The following is a 22,037-nucleotide window of genomic DNA, read 5'->3' on the forward strand; positions in this document are numbered from 1 at the left end:
AGACATGGCTACAGCGCTAAACACAACATTATTTGAGCAGAACAATCGATGTGGCCTTGTCCTTAAACCAGATGTCATGTGGGATAAAAACCATGTAATGCACGACCGATTCAATCCTTTTGATAAAGAATTTGATGGTCTCCATGCCACAGTGCTCACACTTCATGTAAGTACTTAGAATTTTCTTATAACAGAGTTTTGTATTAAATTTCTGGTTTAAAGTTAGCATGTGTGAGACCAATACATTTTTAGAGTTGCCTAGTTTTCTGGTTCTGTTCTTATGAATTCTGTTTTAATTCACACTGAGTTTCACTGATATAGCTGCAGCCATAAAATCACAAATCCAATGCACAAGAATATTTGATCATCAAAGATAAGCTAAGACAACTTATTCAAGCCCAACATCGCATTTTAAAAAAGATCAGGATCCTTTTAACTAATTAAGAGTATAATGACATAAATTTAGTTTTGAATAAAATTCCAGTCCCTTAATTTCACATTACACTAATTTTCGCACATCATTTACTTCCTAAAAAAACAGAGGACATTCAATTGTTTTTCTGAGTATTTTACAGTCAACGGAGAAAAAAAGGTCAAAGACTCTAGTGTTTTGATGTGATGTTTTGAATATAATAAACTAGTTATGACCAAAGTTTCATTTCATTCGTACAAAACATAAAGAAATCGGGCCTAATTTTTTTTTTTTTAACACAGTGATCACCACTTATCAAGGCCCGGAAGCCACTTAGGGATTAGAGTGGGGGCCCGTTTTTTTGGGGGGGGGGGGAGTCACCCTATATATATATATATATATATATATATATATATATATACACACGTACATATAAAAGTAACCTTGTCTATCTATCTGCCTGTGGGAAGAATAGTCTCTTCCAAACTACTCTGCCAATTTTTGGTCTACCGACTTGAAATTTGATATATAGGGGGATTTGCAATTGTTGAACAAATTCGATTTGGTTTTTAGCCGATAAAAATAGCTGCTAAGGAGTAAAATTGATAAAATTAGGTTGACTTAAAGTGTTTTTCTACATATGCACAAATATACATTTATACATGAATGGCGGTTAACTTTTAGTGTTTTGATATTCATCTGTTAGTGGCTCAAATGGTAATGAATAACGCTAGAACACTAGACGTTTTGGTTTCGATTTTAGCTGATGCCTACAGAGTCATATTTTTTTAACTTTTAAAATCATTACTAAATATTGGGTACAATATAATAATCAATAAAGAATTGGTTCTATAATAATAAACACGAAATTTACATAAATTAAAATCTCATGTTTAAGCATATTTTTTGTGGCTGAGCAATGCTAGGGATGCCTTGCTAGTATACATATATATATATATATGCCTGCAGCGCATTGGGCCTGATTATCAATCTGAAAAAAAAACTTAATGTATCAGCCTGCTCCATCAGTTTATATCTGTGGATCAAGGATAGCAATTTTCACTAAGTTTGTATACTTGGGTAGCACACTGAGCATGTCCGATGCCCTGAATGATGAGGTATCGTTACGGATCAGCAGGGCAAGTGATGCCTTTGGAAAGTTCGACAGGCGTTTGTGAAGTTGTCATGGGATCTTGCTGCCAACTAAGGTTAAGGTTTATACCGCATGCGTCCTCTCTGTTCTTCTCTATGCCTGTGAAATTTGGACAACATACAGGAAGCATTTGAGACGTCTCGAGCGGTTTCACCAGCAAATCTTAGGTGTGGGTTGGCAAATGTATATCAGTGATGTGGAGGTGCTTGAACGGACCCAATGTCTAAGCATTGAAGCTCACATTATCAAACATAGACTGAGATGAAGTGGACATATGGTGAGGATGTTAGACAGTCGACTTCTCAAACAACGCCTTTATGGCAAGCTCGCCGAGTGAAGACGTCTGGCTCAAAAGCCTAAAATGAGATTCAAAGATTGTTTGAGGTCCACCTTAAAGAAATGTGAGATAGATGAAAGAACCTGGGAGAGTCTTGCTTTGGGTCGCGGAGAGTGAAGAAGGACCTTGCGGGGAGGTGTGGGTAAGTTTGAGGCAGATCGAACCTAGTATGAGCGGCTGAAGCGTAATAATGTTTGAAAATGAATTCGCTGCCATCATATATATATATATATATCAGGCCGCCTGGCGTTGCCCGTTCATAAAATATGCATAAATATTATATTTAAAATTTTGTTTATTATAAACGGAAATACCATAGGTATTAAATGTAATGTTAAATTCCTTTAAAAATATGAAGGAAAAAAATGGAAGAAACTGAGATATGTGCATGCGAGTATTATGTTTTTTTCCAAACAATTCACTTCTTGTAAGTAAAAAAAAGCTGAACCTAAAGACATTGAGTCAAGTACAATAACCATTAGGCCAGCTTGACATGATCTTTAAAACGAGTTTTCAACCCTACTTATTCTTAAACTAAGTAATCTGTTATGTAAACAATTTATGCATGCACATTTGTGAAACAGTTGATAAACAGATAAAAATTCGATGCCCCCCCCCACACACACATACCAATTTTTTTTCATTTTGGACCCCTTTTCAGTCTTTGATGAAAACCAATTAAAACGTTTTCCACATACCTGAATACCCTATATACCAAATTTCAAGTTTGTAGATCAAAAATTCATTGAGTAAATAGGTTGCGAAGTGCCCTCACACACACATTCTCGCTTTTATAAATATATAGATACGAGGAGCGTGCAATAAGTAATGCCCCTGACCCACTTTCCATAGAAGTAGAGCAACGAAACTTGGCACAGTTATTAGTCTTTCTCTACATAGGAACCACCCAGAGTTATGCATTTCTCCCATTGTTTGATGCAGCTCTGGAGACCGTTTTTGTAAAACACCTCAGGTTGGTCCTCCAACCACAACGTGACCTCAGAAATCAAGGCTGCATCATCTAGGAAATGCTTTCCTTTCAAAAACTACTTCATGGCTGGGAAGAGGTAAAAGTCAAAGGGCGCACGGTCAGGAGAGTAGGGAGGATGGGGAAGGATTTCATAACCATATGCCTGTGCTTCTGATCTGGCGACATGCGAGTTGTGGACCGGAGCATTGTCCTGCAGGAGGAGGGTAACTTTGCTGATCTTGCCCCGCCTCTTGATTTTGATAGCTTCCCTTAATTTCCTCAAAAGTGAAGCATAATAGGCTCCTGTAATTGTGGTATCCTTTGCCAGGAAATCTGTCATCACTACTTCATCCTGGTCCCAGAAGACTGTGAGCATGACCTTGCCTTCTTTGGAGGTGGTGAGTCCAAGTGCTTCCACTGCATTGACTGGGCTTTGGTCTCTGGATCATAGTGATGGACCCAGGTTTCATTCTGTGTAATCAGTCTTTTGAAAAACTTTGATTCATCTTCTTAGCACATGTCCAACTCATCCTTGAGCACTCAACACATTCTCGCTTCTGGAATGGTGTGAGCAACCTGGGAATCCATTTGGCAGACACCTTATGCATATGCAAATGGTCGTGAATGATAGTTTCCATAGACCCTGTACTAATCTTGACATTTTGGGATATTTGGCGAATAGTAATGCACCGATCTTCCAAAATGGCAATCTCAACTTGACGGACAGATGCCTCATCAATGGCAGACGGAGGGGAGCGACCAGGTCTGGGAGCTGTTTCCACAGACTTCCGGCCATGTTTGAATTCACGATGCCCGCGTTTTACAAGTTCATATGATGGGGCATTATCACCATAAGTTTCTTTCATTTCACCAAAAGTCTCCTGTGGTGTGCTTCCTTTCAAATACAAAAACCGGATCACTGCTCGTCATTCAACAGGCTCCATTTCACACCTGACTCAGTTCAAACACCTGTAAAACAGAAACCACAATTAGTTCAGAGCTGTAATTTGCTACATAACCTGTAGAGATATAAATCATTGCACATGCAAAATTTCAGCTAGATCAGAGAACTGGAAGTGGGTCAGGGGCATTACTTATTGCACGCCCCTTATATATATAAGAAATTTAGGTTTATAGGAAGCAATACAGCATAACAATCGAATGGATAGACACCAGCTGAAGCAACTAAACAATGATGGAGTGCTGTTGCCACATCTGGTCAGGAGCTGCTAGAAAGACTTTATCCTGCCTTGACAGAGTTCAAAATAGATTTTGTAGCCTCGTAGGGGATGCTCTTTTGTCTTTTCTGCAACCTCTTTCCCACAGGAGAGACGTTGCGAGCATGTCTCTGCTTTATCATTATTTTCATGGTAAGTGCTCGACTGAGCTTCAACCTATGGTCCTCCCTTCCCGCCAAACTTTCACAAGAAACACTCGTATAGCTGAAACAATTATCAATAATTTCTCCCCACTGTTTATCTGTGCCTAAACCTAAGCGTAGATTCCATGAACAAAGCTTCTTTCTTTGAACTGCACATCTGTGGAGCTCTCTTCCGTTTTCCTGCTTTCCAGCTTCCTACAACATGATCGTCTTAAAAATCCAACGTAAACAATGAGCCGTTCACCTTAAGTAATCCAATTTACCAAATTTACAGTACTGACGATTACTTTGATATTGTCCCATTGATTACTGTTCACTCTTTAACCCTTATCTTCGAGTGGCCTCCGGGCCTTGATAAGTGATGACTCCTATGTAAAAAAAAACAAGCTATGCAGTTTTAATTTTATAGATTCATTATAGTTTGTGTCAATCCGTTACATCTCTGCATTGTATTGTCTCCTACAAACCTAAATTTCCTTTCCATTGTTCAATGCTTCAAGCAAACTACACGAACCACTTATATATATATATATATATATATATATATATATATATATTATCTTTAAAATATAATTATCCACTGACACGTGTTTCGTCGTCTACGACTCATCAGAGTGGCTGAATATATATATATATATATATATATATAATTATTTTTTTTTTACTCTAATAATTAAATATCTACAGACACTAGTGTTTCATCCTTTCGGGAATCTTCAGTGCAGGGTGTCATGATTAACACCAGTCGAATGATTCGAACCCCGCAACATGAGACATCTCTGGCTCGATTAGCAAAGACCATATCAATTTGGCTATCATTAACCGCGTGAAATAACGTTGAATTTAAACATTTTAATTTTAAATGTTCTTTACGTCAGTCAGTGATCTAATCGTTATATGATGATCTATGCATAAGAGCTACATTGAGCGACTTTAATTCAACTGAAAGTGCTCAACAATAAGAAACGAATTTCTTAAAGGGGATGTCATAATCATATTTTTTACTATAATAATTAAATACCTACAGACACTAGTGTTTCATCCTTTCGGGAATCTTCAGTGCAGTGTGTCACGATTAACACCAGTCGAACGCCTGATGAAGATTGTCTTTATGAATCGAAATATCGAACTTAATTTTAATAAATAAATCTACATATTAAAAAAAAAATCTGCACTTGTTTTTGGTCTTTAAACTTATATATATATATATATATATATATATATATATATATATATATATATATATATATATATATATATTGCTATAATTATTTTTAATACCTACAGACACTAGTGTTTCATCCTTTTGGGAATCATCAGTGCAAGGAGTTATGATTACAGCTGGTCGGTAGATTCGAACCCATCCTCAAAGCCATCTCTGACTCCATTAGCAAGGAACAAACCACACAATCAACGTTAACTGTGAGAATACAGTTGAAATTGATATATTAAAGTCTAGACGGCTAGAATGATTTTATGGTTATAGATCATGATCTCTGCATGCAAGGTTAATTGACCGACTTTAATTTCAACAATAAGAACTGAGTTCTTAAAGGGGCTGACATAATTATTACAATAATTATTTTTAATACCTACAGACACTAGTGTTTCATCCTTTCTGGAATCATCAGTGCAGAGAGTTATGATTACAGTTAGTCAGGAAATTCGAGCCTAGCCACGAAGCCATCTCTAACTCCATTGATATCCCTTGAACCAGAAAAATTCCTTGTATTGCCTTAACATATTTCAGTGAATTCAGAACTGGAAATAATTGTAATATATAAATTACAGTAAACTCTTCAATTATAAGCCAAACACAAATTGAATAGCCCAACACTCAAGTCCATTAGTCTATACTCTTTTCAACCGTAGCTATTGTCTTCCATCACTTATTATTACTTGTCTTTTCACTTCCTTTTTTTTCATATATTATTGGTGGTAGTTCGTGTTCCCATGTATTCAAATGTATATGGATGTTGTCGAGAATTAGAGTGACAACAAGTCTCCCCAAATTCCTAGTATGTTTTGCTTCAGCAATAACAATTTCAAATCACTTCAAGATATTGCTGACAATATTATGTAATACTGTTCATATTAGAGAGTTCATATTGTAAGATAGAGACAGGTCTTATATATAAAGAGACAGAATACATGTTAACGCAAGAGAGCCGACGGCATGTAATACACAATGAGAGGAGATTTGATATATAGATAGATAGACTGATAGTTAGAGGAGATAGTTTGACATTTATACTTTTGACAGTTCTGTGAATGGGAGTGTTTCTATAACATTGACACATATATTTCTTTACCTATTTTTGAGATGATGATTTTCACAAAATTCTTATAATATAAATGCACAATACCTTTCTGTTGTTGAATAACATAACACAAAGATGCAGATACAAAATTATGATGATATTAGTTCATTCCATTCCGACCTGTCAATGGCTTTGAATCAAGGAATTCAAGTCTCTACATGGTTCTTTCTTCTCCCCTTTGCTTCCAAGGTTCCATGTCAGCTCTGTCTCTGACTCAGTGACTTTTCTCTTCTCCCCTGACTAACTGACTGACTTACCCTTTGCCAAGCTCCAACTATATTGAAAACTCATGACGTCATTGCATGACCAACACATGCATATCAGACACGTGGCCTGATACGCATCACGTTTTCTCAAAGCCGACTCTCTAACCTAATTTTTGATTGACCCACTTTACAAACATTTTCCATTGTCCGTTTTTAAATTCCTTATTTTAATTTCATTTCTTTAACAGAAACAAAATTACATCATTACATTCCTTTTTCAATAAACAGATATCTAACTATTTTATATGAACTAAACAAGGGGTAATTCTACATTCCATTTTCAATAAGATTCTGTATTTATTTTAACTTATGATCGAATTCTCAATTCCAAATCTAGCTTTGCAAGTTCGAATCCTCGGCTATCCCAATCTCATATTTACTCACTTACAAGAACAGGCTGCTATTCTTTAACAACAATAGCTGTTGGCTTTCTATGGAATTTGAGTGTCAATAAGCCTCTTTAGGATTCTAGTACTATCCATGCCCTTTCAGTTGAGGTCCGGATGATGTTCTCCATCTCCTAGATCTTTCTGTCCTTCTTGACCCTTCATAACTATTTATTATTATTATTATTATTATTATTATTATTATTATTATTATTATTATTATTATTATTGTTATTGTTGTTGTTGCAGTTGATATCCGGCCAATATGTGAATCCAACTCTAAGTGCCAACACTCAGGTTGAGGTGGAAATAATCGGCATTCCTGTCGACTGTGCTAAACACAAAACTAAAGTAGTTCAACGCAATGCCTTAAACCCAATCTGGAATGACGCCTTTAATTTCCAGGTAACGTTTTTCTATTACCTTCACCAATATTTTTGTTAACTCATTATTTTGTTTTTATCTATCGGTACACAAAATCACACAGCAGTGTTGATCAAACACCACCTCCTTTAAACAAAAGAACAAAAAATGTTCCGGTACCAGTTTCTTTTGCTCCAGATTAATTAGGCTAACCTATTTATGTATCAAAAAGAACATTTTCTTACCTGAGCCATTCATCCTTATTTCCAAAAAAGAAATATATATATATATATATATATATATATATATATATGTAAAAACCTGCGGTCTACTATATACTCTGTCCTATGGCAGTCATCTGCACCAACAAAGTTTAGCAGTAATACGAAAAAGTGTAGTTGGTTCTACACAAAGCATTCATTACTGTAAACTAATTATCCTGTGGATTTCCGAGTAACTTAGTTTTAGTTGCTAAGGCGGAAGGTCATACGTCAAAATGAACGGGAGAGTCCATCATATATATATATATATATATATATATATATATATATATATATATATATATATATATATATATTAAAAGAAGGCTTTTGGGTCCTTCTATTTATTACTTATTTAATCGTTTACTTTTACTTCATTTTCTTTTTACTGTTACGGGTACTTTTACTACTACTAAGAGTCTGTGTGCTTATCACTGTTCTTACATATACGGGTGTGGATGTGTATTACTCTTATATATGTTATGTGCTCTTGTGTGTTCTTATCCTTACACCGTTTCTTGCCATGAAAGTATTCGAGACGTGTATGTTCCATGTATAATGCATACATAACTGCCTGCCTTGGCCAGCGGATGATGCCTTCTTGGACACTGGTCTCCATCTCGTGGGGAGTAGTCACTGCAGACAGATGCATCGATAAACAACAAGATGGATTTGAAGCTTCAATCTTTTATTTCAAGGCAAGCCTATCATCTCGAATCCTGGTTGTCAGAGAGCCGGATCTCTGATCTGCATTCCTCTGCTGCCTAAACCCCTCTCTCCTATGTGGTCGTCAACTGGAAGCTTACGACCATAATTCCCATGTCATCCCTAATTTCCGGTGTTTTCTCTCTAGGTTGATACCTGTCAAACCTAACCTTTTGTCACCCTACCATGGGAAACCCAAAATATGCTTATATAACTTCTATTTCTAAAACTACCTACATAGCAATTAGCTGGGATTCCCAATGCTACGTATATATATATATATATATATATATATATATATATATATACATGCATATGAATATGTATAGTAAACAGGGGGTAAACGGAATTAATACAAGATCATTTATATATGTTCTAAGAATTCAAAACAATATCAACTTAGATTTGTATACGATCGTTTCAGAGACGATATCAACTTCAATTATATATAATCTATTCATCAGTTCAAGGAATAGGGAAGGTTTGACATTAAGTAAACATTGAAATAATAGCATCATGAGCCATTCGATTATACATCGAATCGATAAAGATAATAAATGGAAAATCATTAAGTGGTCAACTTAAAATATATTTTGGGCTAAGAATCGATAAATGTAGAAAAATTTAGAATACATGAAGTCAAATAAAATAAAACAAAAATCTAAATAAAAATATCTACTTATATATAAAAGGCACTTTGTGTGTGGAGTTTGTTCCCTATGACCTTCAAAAATGACTGGGTCGATATTTTTAAATTTTCACACAAATCTACTTTATGTGTCTGGGAGCGTTCTTCGATAGATTTTGGATCAGAATGCCTCCAAATCGATATAAAAAAAATTCAATTAAAGAAGCAATAGTCTGATTTTGACCAAAGTTAACACCCTTATACAGCCTAACATCACAAGTGCATTTGAGAAGTTTTATCACCCCACAAGCAGAAGGGTCCAGCAAGTAAAATCAACAGTAGATTATTTGATAAGACAGGGGCGCATTTGAAATGAATGTTTCTGTTTATAACACAATTGAACCATGATACTTGACTTTTGTATTTTAAGCTTTAATTCAAGCTATTATATAAAATAATTTTCTAAAATAAACATTATGACGAAAATAAGTCTTGGAAGTATAGAACAGTCATTGATCCTCATTTAATTTTGGGCAACGTCAGTTCTCCAAGATGGTATATATATATATATATATATATATATATATATATATATATATATATATATATATATATATATATATTGCAATTATGAAGGGAAGACTTAAAATTCATGATTAAAAGCGTTTTAAAATAAAGAAAAAAGGGCGAAGAAAAGAATTTTAAAAATGGGGGGCAGCTGACCGGTTTCGCTCCCGCTTTCTCAAAGGATTTCTCGAGAGATTTTAATGAGGGAAATCGAAAATATGTAAATTTAAAATAAAATTACGTTGCATTCCCTTATGTGTGGGGAAAAAAAAGGAGAAGGAAAGTGATTAAAATATAGCGACGTTATGATATTTCTCAAAGATCCTAAGGACTAATCACGCTCAAGCCCAAGAGGCATTCTTTCTGTTTACAGAGAGAGGGTCTTCTCACCGAACATGAACAGTTTCCAAGATCTTTAAATGGAATAATGAGTGAGCACGATTCAGGATTGGAAATGAGTTTGTGCTAAAGTTTGCTGCACATGATGGGTTTTTAATGAGATTGTCAGTGATTGAAGATCCGTATGTGTTAGCAAGTATGTCTTTTGCTTGGTATGTCCCATTTGTGATTTTGGTAGATACGTGCAGTTGAATTCTTCCATCAAATCTCAATGTTGTCCTACCCATATTGTTGGCACTGAAACTATATTACAAATTGTAAATTACATTATTATTATGATGGGGGTGGGAGTAGAACATCTTTTCGAGAAGATGGCGTTAACGTTCTCGTAGAAAACATAACACGCACACATTCTTATCAGTAATTATTTTAAATTCCTCGTCCAATTTTGATTTTGAACAAATCATAAGGGCAGGACGTGTTAGAGTCCAAATTAAATTGATCTCATGTTTTGGGGGGCAAAATGAATCCCAGCGTGTATAGTCCCGTTAATGTAGGTTTATGGCATAATGATTGTAATTAGATTGTGTTATCAATAGATCAAGGAAAGCTATGAACGAATTACACTCTCCTTCATAAGTATAGTGTAATGTAGTCAGTAAGGAGAAAAAATTATTTGCTCTGTTTGATTATTGAAGAGACAAAATGTGTCGTCCACATAGCAAAAAATAGTTTAAGGGTTTCATGGGTCCAGAGAGTAATTGCTCTTCATGGAAACCCACAAAAATATTCGCCATTATCGGCCCCAGGACTGAACCCATGGACACACCTTCTATTTGCTGGTACATTACATTGTTGAAACTGAATTCAACAGATTTCAACTCAACAACTATGCTTTCAGAAATGGGAGGAGACAATATCTGGCTACGATATAAAAAATATGTACAAATATCTATAGTCTCTAAAATCAGGACACAAGTAAACAGGTTGCTAATGTCATAAGAACACATAAATTTATTAACAACCTTAAAACTTTTTAATAAAGTCTGCAAAATGAAATGAATCTTTCAGGCAGTATTTAATGTAATGTTCTAATACAGGTTGTAAAATATTTTAGATCCATTTTGCAACCCTATGTTGTGATGACCCTACCATAGATAAAATGGGCCTTAAAAGAATACCCGATTTATGAGTTTTAGGCAAACCATATAACCTAGGACGGATCGATCCTGAGGGTCTAACTTTGCTAGAAGAAAGTTCACCACTTTTAACCCACTTAACTAATTTCTTTTGGAATTTAGTTTCTAAAGAAATTGTACGATCATAAGTTGCGACCGAGCCCAATTTTACAAATTTCTCCTTGTCATTCAGTATGATAGACATTTTGTCGACATAATTATGGTATTTTTTGTAATCATGATAATTTTTTACCTTTATCCAGTCTATTAATGACGAATGATTTATTTTCTCATAGAGTTTTAATAACGGTATAATGCTGTTTGTGCCATTTAAACTCTGAATGGGATATTGATGGGCCAGTATAGCTGTGAGCAAGGTCGTTTAATCTTGCTTCAAATCCCTTACTTTAATTTCAGAGACTGATGAAAGTCTCAGCATGGGAATTGAGAATTTCAAATTCAAAAAATACCTCTTCCCGTTTAACACCAGGCAATGGAATACAAAATTCTAAATCATGATCAAGTATTAATAGTTCAGAAGGAGACAAATCATAGGAAGATAGGTCTAAGACGTTCTTACTAATATCTGAGTCAGTGGTACACCCAAACTATTTGTATATCAAATGTTTTAATTTACTGTTGAATTTAAGAACTAGGTTTTTTATTACCACATTCTTGTAAAATTGCAATATACTTTGTGAACCGAATTTTATCAAGGCATGATAAAATGCTCATTATTTCCCTCCATTATTGTATATTTTGATCTTTATACCTTTCTAAAGTTAATGCTAATTTATATGCTAAAGAACAGAATTACCTCCCTTAGTACAATAAGTTAAACTTCTAAATTGCTAGAAATTGAAATCCTGCTTTGAATCCCCGATCATAGAACGGGTGTGAGAGTACCAAAAATCTAGCAGTCACAACAACATAACTGTTCAGGACGTTGTTTGTTATATACCAAAAGTCTTGGAAACCAAGCCTCTGTTCTTCTACTTTGGACTCGATGAATTGCATTTTGCAGTGATTGCAGTGATGTGTACACTAACTCTGTCGAAGGGAAATAACTCTACTCTCAATGTTTATTATGAAAGACTGGTGTTTGTTTATATTGGTGATCTTTTAAACCAACAAATTTTAGGTGAAAACATTATTGTTAGTATAAATTACAAAAATTACAACAAATGAGTCAGCAGATAATGTAATGAAAGTATTTTAAATAAAAACAAAGTCAGCCACAATTACATTTGCAGATACCATGTTTAAAGGCGGTAGATCTTTAGTTTAAGTCAATTTAAGTCGAGAGTTATTTCCCTTGTTCATCGTGCTGAATTTGTTGTACAACTCTTCCACATTAAAACATGCGATAAAACTCAATAATTCGATAAAAATTTATTTTTACATGTAATTATTTTTCTACTGGATCATTTATTTTTTTTTTTTATAATGTTTGAAATTCATACTAATTTCGTCATGACACATTTAATACTAATTGAATTCTAACAATTGTTTTCTCTGCAGATAATGTTTGTTGACCTTGCCTTCCTTCGTTTTATTGTCATTGACACCAGTACAGGTCACATGGTGTCCCAAAGAATATTGCTACTTAAGCATCTGCGCCCAGGTAAGATGATGATGACGATAGTCTGGTTTTAAAATGATTTTAATATATATTTTGTAATCTGTTTTTATTTTTATTTTTTTGTTGTTGTTTGTTTTTGTTTTTTCTTTTTTTTTTTCTTTTACTCTTTTTCAAATAAGAAATATTGCCACTTGAAGCGTAAAGGACTATAATCTGAGATCGTGTTTTACAAGAAACTGTGGGTAGTTGAGAAGCAAGATGCCTGTTCACATTACATTTAAACTTTTTCAGTTTGGTACAGTAAGGGAAGCAGGAAACGAGGAGAGAATGACAAAAGTAAGCTGTTCAAAGGAAGAAACAATCACACAAGAAAGCTTTCCGACATCTAGGAATGTCAACAATGAAGGGTGTGATTTAATTGTTTGTCGGGTTAGTCGGGAATGTGTACGTCGAGAGGGCATAGGGGTGTGATATTGTTAATCCTAGCTTGTTCACGACTTTCACATTCAAGCATACAGCCGCACTTTCAGCTCAAACCAATATTAAAACAATTAGAATTGGGAATCGGAATATTTAGAATTTGGGGAGCATTGGAATCGGTATCAGAAGATAATTTAGCCTATTTTCCGATTCCACAAACGATTCTTTTGACTTTTATTTTTTTGTTGTTTAAAACTTAATTTTTGTTAGTGTTGATGATAAATAATAATTTTTTATTGTTTTTAAACTACTCCTAAATCATAATAAAAATTCAGGCAAGAATGGCATCAGAAAATGGCATGGTAAAATGACACAGGAGAAATACCACAAATAGATAAATTATGAAAAATATATATGAAAATCTCACAATGAGTTTAACAAATCGGGTAAAACATTTGTTAAAAATATTAACTCGTTTAATGTACCCCAAATTTATTTTTACTTTTGTGAAAATATATACATTATACGGTTTTTGTAGCAGTAAAAAAAAATAATAACAAAACGATATTCTGGCAGTTTACCATGAGCAGCTGCCTGAAAAGCGGCCGAGAAAAGCAGACACGATTAGACAATTAGTAATTAGCTGTCAGCAGATGACAATATTGTTTTCATTAATAGGAACAAAACACTTTTCTGATATTTTTCTTAAGCAGAAAAATTGTTTTTATCATAATTATTTCAATGAAAAAATTGCTTCAATCGTTAGAAAAAAGAAAAACTTAATTTATTGAAACTTTTCTTGCAAAACAACAAAATAGAACTTCTTAATTTTTCATGAAAATAAACACATTTGACTTTCGTTCGTAGTTGTTTACATGTTTTCATCTTTAAAAGAAAAAAAAACATATTTCTTTGAAATATTTGTTGAAAAAAGTTATACACATTTTTTGAAAAAAATAAAAATATTTTTCATATAATTAAAATTACGATGTCTTATCTTCTTGTGTTAAAGTTTTGTTTTTAGCGTTTTGAATTTATAGTCTGTCAGTGTTCATGTCAGCTTTTTTCAGCAACTTTTCCAGCTACTTACCGTAAACTGCAGGAAAATGTCGACATGACTTTGGGTTAGGTTCTGAATCAGTAGATTTACTAATTTGTATTATTGATTATTATTGATTATATTGTATTTTGATTATTCCAAAATAGTCTGTATTAGTAGTTGTCAGTGGCAGACTAGGTAATTTTTTAAATAATTTATACCTAAGTATACTATTATATTGCCAATAATACAATACAACAATAAGAAATGCAAATTGGTTAGTTAGAAACAAATTTTGATGTGTTAACGTAAATATTATTTTGGTCTGACTTTGAAAATCTGAAATCATATTTCTCCTTTAGTTATGTGTCTGTGTCCTTATTTTTGCTAGTCTGTTTTCATACTTATCCAGTATTCCATAGCTTTATATGTTAGATTATACTGATCCCAGACAGACATAAACTATTTTAGTTATTTATGTAAATGTCCTTTTCAGGTTATCGACACGTGAGATTACGCAACCCTTTGAACCAAGCAACAGAGCTAGGTACATTGTTCATTTATTCCAAATTAGAAGAAGACCAGCTTGACCAAGCCAACAACCCTGACCTGAACTATGAGGCTTCAGGCAAACGACGTTCCATTCTGTCCAAAGTGAAAGAATTCTCAGACGGCACCAAAATAGAAGGTGTCAAAGAGGTAGGCAACATAGTTTCCTTATTTTCCAATCGCAGCAATAACTACTCATTTGAGGCGAAGGAAGTTGGTTGCAAATTCAATGGTTGGTAGTTCGATTCCAACCAGGGTTATATTGCCATTGTTTATGACCAATACATGTCAGTAAAACAGATGTAAAATTCATGCTGCTGCTGATTATTTTTGTTGAGCATCGTTCATTCATTTTGAATGCGTCAGATGATTATTGTTGGCATTCGTTTTTATGATATCTTTCTAATTGGAATTCTTTCTAAAAAGACATTGTGTTCTTATGGAAGGAACCATATAAAGGTTGCCAACATCCTAAATGAAAGTGTTTCTGTGGAACAAACTGGATTCAAACTTGACCCATGCAGGTTATCAGTCTGTGTTATAAACCACTAAGCCACCATACCCCTCCCCCTAATGCTGCTAACAATGACGACAATGAAGAAGAAGAAGAAGAAGAAGAAGAAGAAGAAGAAGAAGAAGAAGAAGAAGAAGAAGAAGAAGAAGAAGAATTAGTTAGACCCAAAGTAATATGCAAGCCAGAATTATCTCCCTGGCATGCCATGAAAAAGCAGAGTTATCTGCTCCTGAAACTGATGCCAGCCATGACAGTTCGAATGCATACAAAACTGCTTGAGGAAACACCAGACAATCATTTTAAATCATCTTCCACCTTGTAAATAATTTTAATAAATTTATTAAGTTCTTTTTTTTTTAGTTTCCAGTGTGAGACATTTCTTTATTATTTCTTCTCTTTTAACTGATATGTTGTGTGAACACTATCGAAGCATAATTATTTTTCTAGCATTTTTGTTGAAGCGTGTACACTCGTTGTGATACATATATATTTTACTTCAGTTACCTTGAAGAGATCAATGGACTTCCTGTTGAAACTAACATGATTTCATAATGATTTGAATTTATATCTGAAGGGTCTTTTAAGGATAGAAGTTGCCCTTTTTATGGTTGTTTTCACTACAGCATGCTGTCCAAGCTTTTCTTAAGATTTTTTTTATTATTAGATCAATTTCTTCAACAACAACTACAATATAATGATTATATCTTTGAAAAATCATGTCGTTTTTAAATCATTCTTGACATCCTGATATTTTGTTATCTTTCCCCGTTCGGCTCTATTAAGACCATAGTCATTTAGAATAACTGCATCAATGATGAGCATAGTTATTTCAGGTTTGTTCCATATAACAATGTCTGGCTTTGTCTTTTATGTATCTGTCTATGTTTTTGTGATAGAACACTGTCACTTTTCCGTTTGGTGTTATCAGTGAAGGTTCATGTTCCCAGATGTTTGATGATCTGTCAAACTGCATCTCTCTACAGACCTTCCAATGAAAGTATTTATATACTTTGTTATCTCAGATAGTGTAAAGGCCATCTGACAATAGGATTCGGCATTCAGACATTAGGTCACTCTGGCTCTCAATCGCTGAGTGGAAAAATCTGCACTGGCTATTTGTTTGTAGGCCAGCCACGTGTGTGTGTGTGTGTGTGTGTGTGTGTGTGTGTGTGTGTGTGTGTGTGTGTGTGTGTGTGTGTGTGTGTGTGTGTGTGTGTGTGTGTGTGTGGTTATCTAATAAAACTGCCAATTCTGTTTCCAAATATAATTGTATCTATTTACGTATGCATATATTCATGTATCTAATTCCACCTGATTTCTTTTATAGAGTACCAACCTTGTGTCCACAGTCGGTAAACAAAAGAGAAGAATGTTCATTGTAACAATATTTGGACTAAAATCACCCGATGATTATGTGATTCTGAAAATATCCCAGGATACAGTAGTTAGTGATGCTATTACAATGGTGAGTATTATCTATCCTGTTTTCTAGTCTAGAATCTTTGTAACAGAGCGCGGGTGTGCATATGACAGCAGCAGCTGTATGCAAATGACTGAGCCATGTGTGAGGTAACATCATAGCAAGGAAAAAGGAAAGAAAATGATTATAAAAAAAAGAAAAACGTGGCTAAAAAGGACAGCAACAGACATGTTACACAGGTGGCCCAAGAGCAACAGGAAAAGACGCATCCTGAACATCATCGGAACAAAGACAGAAGAGCACATGTTTGACACAGCAAAGTACCTGTAAATAAATAGCTGTGCTTAAACTAAAAACAAACGAGTCGAATGTATTTCTTTCCTTGTGACTGTCTGCATACAACATGTGGGCCCCGAGAGTTGGCATGTAATGACTACGTTACATCTATACAAATATGAGAGATGTGTATCTGTCGATATTATTTGGATTTGGTCGATCTAACCTTCCACCTTCTTCAGGGATATCTTGTTGAACTTAGGAATATTTCTGCCGAACATGAGCATCTACACAGAATTTCAAATGGAACCCTTTATTTTTTTCATGGGGGTAGCATGCCTGAAATTCCATGCAGATTCCTGAGTTCGACAGAAATATTCCTGAGTTTGACAAGATATACCCGAAAAAGATCAGAGGTTACAGCGCTTGAAACATTGTGAAAAATGGCTCTCAAAATGAGAACACTAGTCTGATGAATCCAAATAATACGAATAATCATTCTTCATCTCAAAACTTCAGAAACGTTTATCTGTCTTTGTGTTAGTCTTTCTCTTTGAACTATTCTTAAATAGAGGAACATGAAACTTTGTCAAACTATTAACCTTCTTATGCAAAGTGTAATAAGAGGTCATACTTTCTTGAATGGGAAGTAAGTCTTGTAATAGAAAAATAATCCAAAAGTAAAAGAAATAACTGTTGTAAGAGTCTCATAGTTAATTCTATTAACCTGAAACAGAAAATGCTTAACAAGCATAAATTATATATAATGACTAATTAGATCGTGTCCAAGGACAAATGTACACATTTATTAAATATAATATACACATTTATTAAATATTATGTACATATTTATTAAATGTAATGTACACATTTATTAAATGTAATGTACACATTTATTAAATATTATATACACATTTATTAAATATTATATACACATTTATTAAATATTATATACACATTTCTTAAATATAATATACACATTTATTAAATATCATATACACATTTATTAAATATTATATACACATTTATTAAATATTATATACATATTTATCAAATGTAATGTACACATTTATTAAATATTGTATACACATTTCTTAAATATCATATACACATTTATTAAATATAATATACACATTATTAAATATTATATACACATTTATTAAACATATACACATTTATTAAATATTATATACATATTTATTAAATATTATATACACATTTATTAAACATATACACATTTATTAAATATTATGTACATATTTATTAAATATTATGTACACATTTATTAAATATAATATACACATTTATTAAATACGCTGACAAATGCAAAGGATGTACAAGATTTCATAATGACAAAACAATACAAATGTCCATTAACTGAATACCCAGGGTGGAATCTGTACCTTCCCTAGGATATTCCACTAACGCTGAAATGTGCTCTATATGGAAAATATATGTCTCCTTCTTCAGTTCCTTCAGTCCACCTCTGTATTCCAGGGGAAGTAACTCTCACCAGTATCTTAAGAAACCAGTGTACTTCAGTTATTCCCTTTCACTACCCCCCCCCACAAAAAAAAATGTATGGAGTATCTGAAAATGGACAGAGACAAGGAAAGAGAAAGGATTGAATAATATACATTTTTTTTTTACATTAAAACAAAGTCCTGCAAATGGGCAGGCCCTCTTACATGTTTGCCTGAACGTTTTTTTTGTTTTGTTTTTCTTGATGCTGTTTTTTGAGCATTGTGTCTTCTAGCATTACGTTTGAAGTTGCTTCATCTAAGTATGCATCCTCTAGTATTGTAGATTTAACCTGTCTACTGTAATATGCTGTTCTTTGTTCCTGATGCAAACATTGAAGAACTTGTGGTGTCTCTTCAAAACTTTAAAAGGACTAAGATACGCTGGTTACAGAGAATGTAGGCTTACCCATATCTCTCTCTCTCTCTCTCTCTCTCTCTCTCTCTCTCTCTCTCTCTCTCTCTCTCTCTCTCTCTCTCTCTACTATTATATAAAAGGAACTTCGTCTGTATATCTGTGTGTGTGAGTTCGTTCCCCATGGACTTAAAAACGGCTGGGTCGATTTTTATGACATTTCACATGAAGGTACTTGGTACCTGGCAGTGTTCTTAGATAGGTTTTGTATCAGAATCTATTCCATAAGTATTTATAATCGATAATCGAAATAATCTGATGCAAGAAGGAACAGGCGATTTTGATGAAAGTTAACACCTAACGCAGCCTAATATCACAAGTGTATTTGAGAAGTTTTATTACCACATAAGCCGAAAGGTCAAGCATATAAAATCAACAGTAGGTTCTGTGATATGTCAGAGGTGCATTTGAAATGAATGTATCTGTTTGGAGCACGATTGAATCATGATACTTGACTTTTGCATTTTAAACTTTAATGTGACTTAGTCCACAATACATTATAGTCTACATTGTAATGTACACTACAATGTAGTGTTGACTAAGATTTAATTGAAAACCGATTTTGATGAGAATAAAAATATGGGAGTGTGAAACATTTGTTGATTATTATTCAGTTCCGGGCAACGTTGGGTCTCCTGCTAGCCATAGATAAATACAGGTCTCTAAATCCTTTGGTACATAGGTTTAATGCTCTTATTTTTCCCCCCCAAAGGAGAATGCGTTATAAACAGTAAATTATGAATATTTATGTAGAATATGTTTTCCACTTCAGCTTCTTCAGTCCACCTCTCTGTCCCAGGGGAAGTAACTCTTACCAGTGTCTTTAGAAACTGGTGTACTTCAAAGTTATTCTCTTATATAAATATCGTAGAGAAAAGAAAATTATCGAATTGTAAATATGAAATGTAGTTGTCAAAAACAAAACTTAGCAATGTCAGTCTAGTTAGAGAAGCTTTAAATTGTAAATAATTCTGTGTAAAGAAAGGTAGCATTAATTAAGTCAGCGTTAGCAATGATCCTCCTCTTGTGTCAAAACAAAAATCTCTGATTGAAAAATGCAGAGATTCAGTATATTTTATACAACAATCCTGGTACATGATTGGTTTGGTCTTATAACTATAAATATAATCGTCTGAATCTTTGTGATCATACCCAGTACAATTATGCCAAAAATATTGCAAAATATTTTTCTTTTTTTCTTTTTTATTATCAAAGGGTCCTAGTTATGAATCTCTTTGTTAACTTTTTTTACTTTAATGTGATTTAATCCCCATGGGTCAATTACACAAGATGATGAAGATATGTAGGAATCTGCATCGAATTTCGAACAGAACCATTGATATAATGTAGTCTAGATCCACTGTTAAATGGCAATTAATGTGTTGAGTCAGCATTTTAAGTCGTGACATGGGCATGACATCACAGAATAAAATGCATATATAGGCATAAAGATCAGAAGGGAGGTGAAGGAGAAGCAAAGAGAAGTAAAAGGAAAAAACGCGAGGTGTACTGAGAGCCAACTGTGTCTGGTGACGTGTAATATTTGAATTTCAAATCAAAAGATATTTATTATTCTATGTAAGATAAAGAATACATTTGAAATATTATAACTCCTTATCCTATAGGATTTCGATGTCTACCATCTCTTCAGAGGAGAAAATATTAACAAATAGTTCTACTGGTTTACACCTTATTTGCTAAAGTCAGTGAGACATGGAAAATCACAATTATCGAGGTGGCAGTTCTAGAGAGAACAACAATGTTACATATATTTAATTCATAAGGACCCATGGCATAGAGGATAAAGTACTAAGTAAATTCATCTGTAAGTTACATTCCTCTGGAGGTGAGACATTCAAGCCTCTGTGCAGGTGACACTTTAAATACAATTGTGAACTATTTAGGACTTCTACCCAGTCATAGCTGATGGAATGAAAGCATCCCCTACGGATTGAATAAAGTCTTCCATTTGAAATTTCATACAGATACCAAGGTTTAACAGAAAGATTCCCGAATTCAACAAGATTCACCCGGAGAAAGTCAGCACTTACTATAACGTTTTGTAAATAACACTCAACATGACAACTGAAGTCCGAAGAATCCAAACAATACAAATAGCTATTAAGAGTAAATTAAGAAAATTTATGTAGAAAACAACGTGGAATTTCCAGGATATCCTGCTAGGTATTATCATTATCATTACAATCATTTTATTGTATTTGTTCTTGCCATGTTTATTAATATTATCATTAGGATGATGATGATTTCCTTGTCCACAGGCGTTATTAAAGGGAGGTAAATCCGAAGAGAAAGCATCCAACTATGTTTTGGTGGAAGAAGTTCAGACTGGTTGGGAGAGAAAAGACCAGGAGAAACCATGTACACAACGGATCCTAGATATGTCAGAAAAACTCCTGGCTTCGCAAAATAAATGGAAAGGATCAGGAAAATTTATTTTGCGAAAAATGAGCGACGTACGTATTTTAAATTTCTTTTATTTCTGTCTTGGATTTACCTTTCTATTACTAAAACTTATGTGCACGTGTATATGTCATGTTAACCTACATTCACCCCAAAGGTTATAATCAAAGGTCATCAACAAGGAAGGTCAAAGAAGAGATTTCTAATGTAAGTGGACTCCAGGCAGCAAATAAAGTGAAATAAAATCGATTTACAGATATAATAATGAATTATAAGAGGTTTGTCTTCACACTCCACATGAGTTCTGGTATAAGAAAATGCATACAGTCATGCCATATATAAGTACAATTCTGACAAAGCGAAATATTGTGGGGCTGAAGTTGTTTTTAAGATAAAGTATTTTAACTAGTTTTTGCCATAATGTTTCATTTCATATTGAGTACTTCTCTACCGTCTTTGATTAGATCGGTTTTATTTCTAAAAATTCGATATATATATATATATATATATATATATATATATATATATATATATATACACACACATATATATATACATACATGTATATACATATATATATGCATATACATATATACATATACATATATATATATA

The 22,037-nt window shown here is 33.7% G+C and overlaps 1 protein-coding gene across 1 annotated transcript in view; it reads left to right on the top strand.

Moving 5' to 3' along the window:
- Positions 1–22,037, top strand: part of LOC145283595 (uncharacterized) — a 3,312,299-nt gene that overhangs the window by 3,271,724 nt on the left and 18,538 nt on the right. Inside the window, exons 37-42 of the mRNA XM_080132527.1 lie at positions 3–166; positions 7,476–7,631; positions 12,788–12,890; positions 14,804–15,006; positions 16,698–16,835; positions 21,281–21,475. Of these exons, the coding sequence (XP_079988653.1) occupies positions 3–166; positions 7,476–7,631; positions 12,788–12,890; positions 14,804–15,006; positions 16,698–16,835; positions 21,281–21,475 (959 nt within the window). The remainder of the gene's footprint in view (positions 1–2; positions 167–7,475; positions 7,632–12,787; positions 12,891–14,803; positions 15,007–16,697; positions 16,836–21,280; positions 21,476–22,037) is intronic.

This window comes from Euprymna scolopes, chromosome 8, assembly GCF_053919585.1.
Source record: "Euprymna scolopes isolate OS-2025 chromosome 8, ASM5391958v1, whole genome shotgun sequence".
In the NCBI taxonomy this organism is placed as follows: Eukaryota; Metazoa; Mollusca; class Cephalopoda; order Sepiida; family Sepiolidae; genus Euprymna; species Euprymna scolopes.